This window comes from Corythoichthys intestinalis, chromosome 17, assembly GCF_030265065.1.
Source record: "Corythoichthys intestinalis isolate RoL2023-P3 chromosome 17, ASM3026506v1, whole genome shotgun sequence".
Lineage (NCBI taxonomy): Eukaryota > Metazoa > Chordata > Actinopteri > Syngnathiformes > Syngnathidae > Corythoichthys > Corythoichthys intestinalis.
Window position 1 is genome coordinate 11,312,305 of NC_080411.1, and position 12,865 is coordinate 11,325,169.

Sequence of the window (12,865 nt, forward strand, 5' to 3'; positions counted from 1 at the left end):
AATTCCAATTGCATTGAAGTTGGGATGTAATAGGAATGGGACGGTACACTTAAACTCACAATAATAATAATTAGGGCTGTCAAACGATTAAAATTTTTAATCGAGTTAATTACAGCTTAAAAATAATCGTAATTAATCGCAATTCAAACCATCTCTAAAATATGCCATATTTTTCTGTAAATTATTGTTGGAATGGAAAGATAAGACACACGACGGATATATACATACAACATACTGTACATAAGTACTGTATTTGTTTATTGTAACAAATCCACAAATGGCATTATTAACATTCTTTCTGTTAAAGTGATCCACGGATAGAAAGACTTGTAGTTCTTAAACGATAAATGTTATAGTTACAAGTTATAGTAATTTTATATTAAAACCCCTCTTCATGTTTTCGTTTTAATAAAATTTGTAACATTTTCAATCAAAAGTAGAGTTAATATAATAATAATAAGAATAAAAATAACAATAATAAAAATAGAGTGAACAAAGTCTAAACAACAAAGAACAAAGTTTTACGTGTATTTTGCATAGCTATTTTGATATGGAATGCCAGTTCATTTTGCATTGTTGTTTAACTGTGTGTCAGAATAGGGCCTCATTACTATAGACTGAAGTGCTTTTCTTTTTGTGAACATTATTTTTTTTGGCGAGATATGAATATTATTTTTGTTGTGCTTTCACTAAACGATACTTATGTTTGTTGTGAAGGAGTTGCTGAAGCTTATGCCAATAAACGGCGTGGTCCAAAGAACGCCTGTGTCCACTTTTTTTACTGTATAACATATCTGTACATATCTTACCCAAAATACAACAAGAGACACATAATTGCCACTAAAAGAAAGAAAACTTACCGAAATATGTGTGGAGCACAAATAGCAATTTGCATTACATTGTGAATACAGCATAAACGTCTCACAACTACTAATTCTCCCACATTTAGAAGAAATAACATGAGTATGGAACGGCGCTGCACCCAAGCGGCCGGTGGCATTCTCTTCACTCTTAATGTCCATAAACGGCCTCATTGTAATTTCTTTGAGGCAATATGCGAGCGGGTCATTCAGTGTATGCGTTAATTGCGTCAAATAGTTTAATTAATTTGATTAATTTAAAAAATTAATTAACGCCCGTTAACACGATAATTTTGACAGCCCAAATAATAATAATATTTTTACAGGATATGCTTTTTATCTCAGTATTTTTCCCCAATTGCTAAATAAATTGTGGGTTAATTAAGGTTAATTAAGGGTGTAACGGTACATGTATTTGTATTGAACCGTTTTGGTACGTGGTGCTCGGTTCGGAACGGTGGCGTACCGAACGAGTTTCTGACGTAATGTAACCCTTACTTTTCGATGCTGTGAGTCGATCGGGTTACAGTTTCTTTGTGTAGAATATATTTACTCCGTCTTCTGTACTATAATGAAGACCTACACGGTAGAAGAGTATAACCCAGAAACGTCAACGGCGCGACAATGTGGCCGCCGCGAGAACGCAGTGAAACGCGGGCGTTAAAGTCAATCAGCCAATGCACACCAGTCGACCCCGTGTTAGACGCGTCCCAGAAGCGGCTCGACGCGATGCACGCGAAAAGAACGGCAGTTTATTATGTGACGCGAGACGCGGCCCTCCTGCATCAATACTACTAGCTAGCAGACCGGGCAGACCGGAATTCACTCGTGTGAAAATACGGTGGATCCGGTCGATTTTCAAACTTATATGCAATCGTAACCCACTTTTTGAGTCCATCAGATCTCTTGAGTGGTAGATCGGGGCACAGTCGACTTGTCTTTGTTGATTTACTGCTGTCTTCTCTGCTATGATAATAACCAACACGGTCCCGTGTTCAATACAAAACCCTCCTACCACAACAAAACAAGTAGGAAATAATATTCACATAGGAACTAAAGTTATACAACATAAAATATACAATATAATTGAATACTACATCACATTTGTAAAATATAAACACATAATAAAATAAATAATAGCCCATTTAAATAAAATAAATTGAAATGAGCTAAAACACCTGTAATTAAATAATAATTATACACAGATCCTGCTTACACAATTAAATTTATTAATTTCTGTGTGGCGCTTTAACTTGAGAAAATCCACCAATTAAGCTTTTGAAAACCGTTCATAAGAAGAAAAAAATGATTCATTGAGGCATTTCATTTGTAAAATACATGTTAAAATCTTTGTCATTGAGATTGCTTTTCTCTTTAGCACAGGACTTTTTTCTTCTTTCTTTCAGAAAGAAAGCTGACCAATACGCGGGGTCTGAAAGGCAAATTGTTGTTGGATTATCTTTAAATACCCGCTACTTTTTGAGCAGAATTCTAGCTTTGTATAGGCTAATGTTCCTATTGTTGAAAGCACAAAGGTGTGTAATAAACAACTAGCACATTTATATTTTGCATTTTGTTTTATTTCTGTACCGAAAATGAACCGAACCGTGACCTCAAAACCAAGGTACGTACCGAACCGAGATTTTTCTGTACCGTTACCGCCCTATTAAAAATGCATTTATTCAGTACGACACGGCAAAATTACTGCATAATCGTCAAAACTGACGACTTCTTAAACCTCCCAAACTGTATTTTATGCCACCGGAGTTAGTCCGGCTTTTGTCAATTCCCTGCCCCGGCTTCGGCGACTGAAGACAGAGCAAAACAGGAGGTGTGACAACTTGGCCACATGCTAATCCGAACCGAGCAGCTCTTCCAAGTCTCTTCCTCGCCTTTGGAAAATGAAAAATCACACAAAACCACCCCAACTCATGTCACACGGCGGCGGGGGTAATTGTCTTCACTAATCGGCCAGCCCCCGGCGGCGAACAAGTTTCGGCTCGTTGCTCTGGTGCGGCCCAGGCAGGCAGGCAGTGCTCGTCGCCGGGGACGCAGGGGCAATGAACGCCGAAAATAGTGCAATCTCGGTGAACAAACCGCCCAACTTCGGAGTGGGGGGGGCTCCCCGAGCCGAGGATAGTGCTGTCTCGGCAGGCACGCGAAGAGGACCGAGGGGGGTGGAAGTCTGGACACAATCGAGAACCGGAGACGAGAGCGGGGGGCTGCCCAAGCACGGAAGCTCATCGGCCGGCGACCATGGTGTACAACAAGTCGTCGGCCGAGTGGCCTTCTCGGTGGACAGGGAGCATTGTCACCCACAAAATGCAAGCCACTTCCTTATTATATTGTGTGCCATGATCCCAGTATTTGACATAATATAAAACACGTAATGTACTCACTTCCTCGTCCGTCCAGTGGTCGTTCCATTGTCATACATACTTTCCCATTCTTCGCGGTGAACAAGGATCTTTGGGACATCCAAAAACCCTCACACCACCCTGGTGTGGCAACAAAAGCCTGCAACGCATTGGGCTGACATGACGCAAAAACGAAACGAATTAATCCGCAAAATCAGCTGAATCCGCAGTAATGGCTTTATTGTGAGAGGGTCTAAGCGTATTCTTATGCCTCTGCACAACTCGGTAGCTTCGTAAAACGCGATGATATATTAATGACTTTTTTCGTGCATTAAAACTAGTCTTTTAATTCAAAGATCAATCAAAGTTGTGTGTCTTTAAACTGGTCCCTCCTTTACTGTTCGCTGTCGAAAAGCAAAAAACTAAATGGTGTTTGTTCTCATGAATATGGATTGTGGGAACCGACCACGTCATGACAGGATATTGAATAAACAATTCTGTCATCACGCAGTTGTATAGCTGCGCACACAGATGGAGAATGTTATCTGGTCTTGGCAGTGGTAGTCTTCTGGGGCTTTGACGCGTGATGAACCCGACCAGATGAACAGAAGAACAAACCTGCTCCCCATGAAGAGCAGATGGATTGATTTTATATGAATGTACTAAAGCTCAGACTTGTGCCCTAGATTGTCATTTGCTATATGTGTTGACAGAACTGAAAAAAATCCTGTAAATGGCACATTTAAGTCAAGCTAATGAGACATATTGGTTAAATTTAGCCTTTTATCTACTTCATACTGTGCCCATAAGCGTTTCACAAAGCCTCCTTTACAGTACGAAGGCCAAATGCAGAATCCAAATTGGGCTGTTGTCATATGTCCAGACAAATGACTTGTCAAATTTAAGTTATTACGTCATTTAAGGATCATATATCCAAGTGATTGTATGTCAAATTACCACTGTATTAGCAATTTTTGTCAAGTAAAACCTAGATTAAATTGAAGGAATCTGATCTTTCAGCCAGATTCCCGGACCTGAGCTGGCGCAGCTACAACGACCTGGGGCGGCGATATCCCAACAACCCGGCCAAAAGGCCAAAATCTGCACTCTTAACCCCTTGTACTGACTCCATTTTGAAAGCTGGAAAAAGGCTTCAAAAAACAAGTTGACAATTTATTCAGGTTGGCAGCCATCAAATGGCAAGGCAAACAGCAAATAGGTCCCCGACAGATAGGCATTTCCGGATCCAGGGTCAGCAAAACAACGAGCACATCGGAATGTCCCCGAGAAGCGACAGTTGTTAGCTAAACGTTCAGTCTGCGTTACTGTGGGTCGGATGAAGAATGTGCCTGGGTGTTGTTTAGGATAATTCTTCTGTTATAGATTTGGGCGGTCAAGTTCATGCATCACTGTTCGTTGCTGGATCATGGTTACTGAGGGAGCTGAGGTGGGAGGTTTGGCCTTCCTTGACATCTGAGAGGCGCCAAGCTATCAAACTTAGAGTTGTTTTTGTTATCGGGTGTTGTGGTAGTACAGGACGTCACGCCATTTGTTCTGGACTGTCCTGAAGAGCTGATTGTGGGATTTGGTGTTGCAGAGTGGGCTTGTAGATGTTTTGCCTATCACCTGATAGTCAGCGTCAATCTTGCTCAGTCAGCTGCATGACGCACACGTTGGGCTTCCGTGGTCAGAAGGCGTCATGTATCTCTTATGCCCTATGTCAAATATATTCTGCTTGTTTTCCTTAAACCAGTACTTCTCAAATAGTGGGGCGTGCCCCCCTGGGGTGGCGCAGAGCGATGCCAGGGGGGGCGCATGTGACCTCGGGGAAGATGCTTTTTTTTTTTTTTTTTTTTTTTTTTTTTTTTTTTTTTTTGCCGTACTGGAATAAAGTGTACTTGCACATCCACTCAGTGGGTGGCAGTGGCGCTCTCATTTTCAGAGTGCGCGCAGTATTTTTGAACTAAGGAAGAGCACACTCAGCACACACAGAAAACAGATATGAAGAGCAGTGTGCCGCCGCCGTTTTCGAAAGCTGTTTTCCTACCGGACTCACTCACGCAGCGACCCACTGTCTTGTCCGTTTCTCACGTCGCCGCCCGAGAAGTGCCATTTTCGGCTTGGGATCATCACGACGACCGCCCTCATCTGCGGTTCTACCTCGGCCGCCGAGAATGCGCTTTTTTTCGTGCTGTTTGCCTTTTAGCTTTGACTTTTGAAACAGTGGGTGATGAGGAAAGACCACTGTTTACTGTGTCCAAAAATAATTATAGCGGACAGCCAGAAGCCAAATCAAATAACACGCCACTTAAAGACATTAGACCCCAATCTCATTGATAAGCCGCTTGATTGTTTTTCAGTGAAAACGTGCCGAATATTGCCAACAATCGTCCTGCTTTGTCAGTGTTATATCAGTAAACAAGAGAGCATTGTTAGCATGCTCATTGCAAAATAACTCCACACCATTGCAAAGGAGGTAAATACTGTGAGCAGCAAAAATAAAAACTGTCCTTCTGTCCAAGGACACTCTTTTTTTCTTTTATTCAATTTTGTTTTGTCGGTCAATTTTTTTGGCATAGTGTCCTCATGAGTGAATGTTTCTAATCAATTTTAATTTGTTATTATTTACTGATTTTATTACATTTTTCTGTATCAAATGGTCAAAAATGTACCTTGAGTGTATTTTTACAGTTTGGATGTGACTTTTTTTTTTTTTTAATTCAGGCAAATTGATGCACGTCAAGTCTTTTCTGTTACAAACAAAACAATGTTAATAAAGTTATACTTTATTATAAGTTGATCTATGTTACTTTTTTCTTTATTAGAAAAAAAGGACACAATGTTAGGCAGATGCATATTTATAATAGTAATTTTATAGACAAATGATACTATTTACAGTGGCGGCAGAGAGTTTGGGGGGGCGCGAAACATTTACGTCTTCCTTGGGGGGGGCGTGACAGAAAATAATTGAGAAGCACTGCCTTAAACTATGATCTAAATGCAATTTATTTTAATATTGGCTACGTTAGAGTAATACAAATAGTCAAACAGTAAGTATGAGAAAAGATACTATTCCCTGATTGATTATATTAAGTGTGTTAGAGTAATACAAACAATTGAACGGTAAATACGTTCAAAATCAGTCTAAACATGGCGCTCACAAAATTGAGGTGCTTACACTAATCATGGAATTGTACTTTTCATTTGGCACATTCAATCAGAACATGCATCAAAATCCTGCTACACTGAAATGAATTTGAAAGATTGTTCGGCTGTTTGGGTAGCATCCGTGCTCTAGTGGGCTCAGCTGTCCATGTGTTAATCACACAATGTCTGACTATCCTTTTTCTCTATTAGGAAAATTGAATAATTTGTTTAAAGGAGCCATTTGTTTAATCGAAAGTGGTTGACACAACCTAGGACTGATTGGGGTGTCTATCAAGGGATGTTTCCTACATAGTACGTCAAATTGAATACTTTTGACCTGGTATTAGCTTGGCAAATGAAATGGTTTTTGCCTTTGGTATTTTCCCCTTCGACCTCAAAGTACACACATTAATCTGTCTTGAAGAAATCATTTAAAGACACCATTATATGTGAAACCAGTGTTGTGGGAAGCCAATTAACCTTTTATGTCCTCCTACTCCTCTGTCTTCCCCCTCAGGCGCAGGACCTGAATGTGATTGAGGAAGTGATCCGCATGATGCTGGAGATCATCAACTCTTGCCTCTGCAACTCGCTGCACCACAACCCGAACCTGGTGTATGCACTTCTCTATAAGCGGGAGCTCTTTGAGCAGTTCAGGATGCATCCGTCCTTCCAGGACATCATGCAGAACCTGGACACGGTCAGTATCCCGCTTGAAATTGTCTCGAGTTTGCCTTATTTCTTCAATTAATAGAAGTCTCAAGGCATAATAGGTGGGAAATAAGAGCCAGTGTTGTTTTTGGCAGCCTTTTATTTTTGTTTTAGTCTTTTGTAGGGGTGCACGATATCCATTTTTTGAAACCAATACCGATATCGATAACTTCCTGCTCCTCAAAGCCGATACCGATAACCGATAATAAATATATAATTTTTTAAATGTATAACCTGAGTTTTTGAACACCTGGAGGTTAAAAAAAAACAAAAAAAAACTAGTGGTGGATTCAACATAGATTTGCCTTTGATCTCACCAGATTTTTTATAATGACATGAACAAAACCATGCGTTTCACTTCTGCACCTCCCGACAGCCTGCTAAGAATGAATGCACTTCCATAAACCACAAGGCTTGGTCTTTTCTTGCTTTTATTGGAAGACACTCGTCTTAATATTGTGAAAGTACAACAGAAAAATACACATATTCAATACTCAATATACAACAAACTGCAAAATACACATATATACACAACTATTATATGTATAGCATTGCACACTAGCTTGAGCTACGAAAGCATTGGCTGGCTTCTATAACACAACTTATGAAGTTCCATATATATGACCCTTCACCACAGAAGTAAACATATATTGCACATCCATATGTTATAGTAAACAGAAAATACTTACATATACAGTACTGTGCATTTTTATTATATTATGTATATACAGGATATACTGTATGTATATATTTTCCCCAAGTGGAAGCTTACATGATCCTAATAAATGTAATAATTAAAAAAATATATATACAGTACTGTGCAAAAGTTATAGGCAGGTGTCCTGCCTAAAACTTTTGCACAGTACTGTATTTCCGAGGCGGAAACGTAACAGAAAGCATTCACGACTGTCAATGCTAACGCTAGACACCGCAATGTGTAAGTGATTGAACCAAACTACTGTAACAAAAAATGGATGCAGTGAATTATTCTGACCAGCAGGTGGGAGCAACCCCCGCAAATGGTCAACTGATTTCCCATACAAGTTTGTAAACCAGACATGTCCAAAGTCCGGCCCGGGGACCAAACCTTCCTAGCGAACCTAAGTAACTTCATCTAAAATACTCTTAAATCGGCAAAATCTTGAGTTGAATCTATCTTTAAATGATGAAACAGTTTTAACACTTTCACATGTCGAATGTAGACAGAAGGGAACTAATGCAATAACGGGAGCAATTTTAAAAACTTTAACGGTTGATTTCTAACATTAAATGACTTCCAAACATAGCGAAGGTTACTTTTGGGTTTTTGGTTTTTTTTCAGGGCGGGGGGGGGGACATGAAAGGTAACACCAGTTACTTTGCCAAGTAACTAATTACTCTTACATTTAGGTAACTGAGTTACTAACCCAATTACTTTTTGGGAGAAGTAATTTGTAACTGTACCGTAATTTTCGCACTATATGGCGCACCTGACAATCAGCCGCCACCCACCAAATTTGTCAACAAAACAACATTTGTTTATAGATAAGCCGCATTGGACCATAAGCCGCACTGGACTATAACCACGGCTGTACTCGCTATATTATGGGATATTTACACCAAAAGATATTAACCAGTAACACTTTGTTCGACAGCGGCATGATACGACTGTCATAAGACCATATGAACCGCCATGAAGCTTTAAACGAATTGACTGCAAATTTTCATTGCTTAAAGAAGTTTCATTTGGCCATCACTGCTCCCTTGGGGGAGACAGTCAACCTCTGCTGCCACCTGCTGTCAACACTGTTGTTGTCTAACATGCCTCTTAGCATGCAATGCATACAGCTGTAAATAACAGTAAAAATTCATGTTCTGTACTTACTATTTCTTCAGTTACTGTTCCAGTTGTTTCATTAATTGCTAGTTATGGTATTTGGTAACACTTTATCTGACAGTAGCGCCATCATACATTCATAAGACCATCATAACTATGACATGACACTGTCATGAGCATTAATGAACAGATGTCATCTAGTGTCATCCGTCAAATTATCTCACTTTTGAATGGATGTAAATGATCCGAGCTGGACATAAATGGAGTTAGTGACATAATTTGCCGGATGACACTTAATGACATCTGCCATAAGCATTCAGTAATGCCCATAGTGTAATGTCATAATTATAACGGTCTTATGACACCGCTGTCAAATAAAGTGTTACCTGTTAACCCAAATAAATCAACAAATAAGCCGCACTGGACTATGAGCCGCAGGATTCAAAATGAAGGAGAAAAGTAGTACCGAAAATTACGGTAATTAATTACTTTTTTAAAGTAAGATTAACAACACTGCACGTGAAGCAAGAGAATGATGTTACTCCCTGTTTTATTAGTCAATAACAGAAAGCCAAAAAAGACAAGAACCCTTCCGTTGGCGTGGTTGTGCGTGCATGTTTCTACATTTGGGGGATGGCTGCAAAAACATCACCATGGGCACAACTGTTATGCATAAGTATGAAAAAGCATGCTTGCTGGAATCCCTGGGTTATGTCAGCTTCCCCAAGGCGATTCTCCAAAGTCTTCCCCCTTTCTGCTTTCAAATCTACGCGCATATATTAGATGCTGTTTTGAGGAATTGCTCCTCTAAATTAACCCCGTATGGGAGACCTTCAAATTTGATGAAGAGATTAGTATTTGACTGTAGCACAGAATGCTCATGTGGGCTTCGGTTGCGAGAGAAGAAACTGCTTGTAGATGTATTTAGGGCTTTTGCTGGAGAAAATATATTAAGACTTTGACGCCAGTACAGATTTCTTGTTAACAACATTGTGATATAGCCTTTTTCCCCCAAGTTAACAACCTATTGCACCAATGTTTATGCAGCCTGGTGCATCTGCATTAGTGATTATCGCCGCCGTGTTATTTAACCTCAGCCAGTTGACATCCAAGCAAGCCTGATACATATATAGGGAAACGTCGGCTTTGTTGTGTGCTTCTATAAGTATCATGAAAGCTTCATATTGCACCGGGTGTCATCATATGGGGGTGCTCCTGCTGCAGGCCCAGTGTGCCCATGCTGGGATTAGACCAAGTGAGAGCTGGCAATTGATATTAAGCTTCAATGAGATAAGCATGAAACGAGTGCCTGTGTGTCTCAAAGACAACAAAACAAAACAAAAAAAGCAAAGAGCTTTTTGCGCCTGTGAAAGGCACCAGCCGCGTTCATTATCTGGTTTTTCGCATTAGTCTATGCAAGCACAGTGTGTTAGTTACACATCAGCACACACCACATGGGTGCTAGCACATTTCATTAGCCATTTATATAATGAAAACAGTGTTGTTTTGGTCATTTGTTTGCCCGTTAACAACGCTCTGGAGTAAATGGAACTTAAAGTGCATGGTTTCGGAAAATGAGCGGTTACCATTTCGGCATTAAAAAAGCTGAAAAGTAGCAGTCCTCGGTTTAAGACACTTCTGTTCTTATTGTTACGGTCCGCGAATACGGAATCTAGATTGGACCCAGGGGCGTAACTGAGGTGGGTGTGACCGCACATGGACTTGGGGCCTCTAAGAAGTCGATTTATGGGTGTGAAGGGGCCGTGGTTGTGCAAGTGGAAGGTCAAACAGAAAGGTAAAATGATGCGTGGAGCTATGATATAGTGTTTTAAATAGGGTTGTTCCGATCATGTTTTTTTGCTCCCAATCCGATCCCGATCGTTTTAGTTTGAGTATCTGCCGATCCCGATATGTCCCAATCCGATTGCTTTTTTTTTGCTCCCGATTCAATTCCAATACTTCCCGATAATTTTTCCCCGATCAGATACATTTTGGCAATGCATTAAGAAAAAAATGAATAAAACTCGGACGAATATATACATTCAACATACAGTACATAAGTACTGTATTTGTTTATTATGACAATAAATCCTCAAGATGGCATTTACATTATTAACCTTCTTTCTGTGAGAGGGATCCACGGATAGAAAGACTTGTGACTTTGTGTACTGTGACTAAATATTGCCATCTAGTGTATTTGTTGAGCTTTCAGTAAATTATACTGTAGCCATGCCCAAATGCATGATGGGAAGTGGAACCATGACTTTGCGTAGTGCAACCAATTGATACATCTTCTCTGCGTAGGGAAATAACGCAAGGTGTTAAGAAAAAGATCAATTGCTACCTTGTATCCCCACATTGCTTCCCATGATATTTCTTATCGTAGGGAGAGGGATTTAAGGCTTTAGCCAAATAAAAAAAGGCTCCAAAGGCTGCCAAAATTCACTGTACTCATTAAACGCTGCCTTTTATCTCTCTATATAGGTAAAACGGTGCCATTACAGATTGAGCGCGACAATGCGTGAGTGGAACGTGCAGCGCATGCATTAATTGCATTCAATATTTTAACGTGATACATTTTTAAAAAAATTGTTACCGCCGTTATCGGGATACATTTGATAACCCTACCTTAAGCCTAAACTAAAGATTCTGGATGAGTGTAACATATGTCTGTATCGTTAAATACAATTAAAAAATATATATATATCAAAAAAAGGCTTTGCCGATATTTTTTTGCCGATTCCGATACTTTGAAAATGACGTGATCGGACCCGATCGATCGGTCGATCAGGACATCTCTAGTTTTAAGTGTTAAAATATCTTTGCTGTCTTTTCCAGTCTGATGTTGTGAATGAAGATGTTTGGGGGTACTGCTGTTTGGCAGAGGATTTGGGTCTTTTTAAAGTTGATGGCTTGACCATACTCATTGTATGCCAGTGTTGTTTTTGTCAGCCCTTTTAATTTGCGTCTTCGTCTTTTGGACGATAATAATTTTTTAGTGTTAGTGACAGTGGGGCAAATAAGTATTCAGTCAACCACTAATTGTGCGAGTTCTCCCACTTGAAAATATTAGAGAGGCCTGTAATTGTCAACATGGGTAAACATCAACCATGAGAGACAGAATGTGGGGGAAAAAAACGAAAATCACATTGTTTGATTTTTAAAGAATTTATTTGCAAATCATGGGGGAAAATAAGTATTTGGTCAATACCAAAAGTTCATCTCAATACTTTTTTATGTACCTTTTGTTGGAAATAACGGAGGCCAAACGTTTTCTGTAACTCTTCACAAGCTTTTCACACACTGTTGCTGGTGTTTTGGCCCATTCCTCCATGCAGATCTCCTCTAGAGCAGTGATTTTTTTGGGGGCTGTCGTTGGGCAACACGGACTTTCAACTCCCTCCTCACCCCGTGGCGTCAAAATGATAACAAGAACGGTGAGCAAAAATCCCAGAACCACACGGGGGGACCTAGTGAATGACCTACAGAGAGCTGGGACCACAGTAACAAAGGCTACTGTCAATATCACAGGGACGCCAGGGACTCAAATCCTGCACTGCCAGACGTGTCCCCCTTCTGAAGAAAGTACATGTCCAGGCCTGTCTGCGGTTCGCTAGAGAGCATTTGGATGATCCAGAAGAGGACTGGGAGAATGTGTTATGGTCAGATGAAACCAAAATAGAACTTTTTGGAAGAAACACAGGTTCTCTTGTTTGGAGGAAAAAGAATACTGAATTGCACCATACCCACTGTGAAGCATGGGTGTGGAAACATCATGCTTTGGGGCTGTTTTTCTGCAAAGGGACCAGGACGACCGATCTGTGTAAAGGAAAGAATGAATGGGGCCATGTATCGAGAGATTTTGAGTGAAAATCTCCTTCTGTCAGCAAGGGCATTGAAGATGAGACGTGGCTGGGTCTTTCAGCATGACAATGATCCCAAACACATACCCAGGGCAACAAAGGCGTGGCTTC

The 12,865-nt window shown here is 40.2% G+C and overlaps 1 protein-coding gene across 2 annotated transcripts in view; it reads left to right on the top strand.

Annotated features, from left to right (window-relative positions):
- The window catches only part of dym (dymeclin), a 145,053-nt gene that overhangs the window by 98,907 nt on the left and 33,281 nt on the right, over positions 1-12,865 (top strand). For both annotated transcript variants that reach the window (XM_057818417.1, XM_057818416.1), the window contains exon 15: positions 6,882-7,064. In XM_057818417.1, the coding sequence (XP_057674400.1) occupies positions 6,882-7,064 (183 nt within the window). The remainder of the gene's footprint in view (positions 1-6,881; positions 7,065-12,865) is intronic.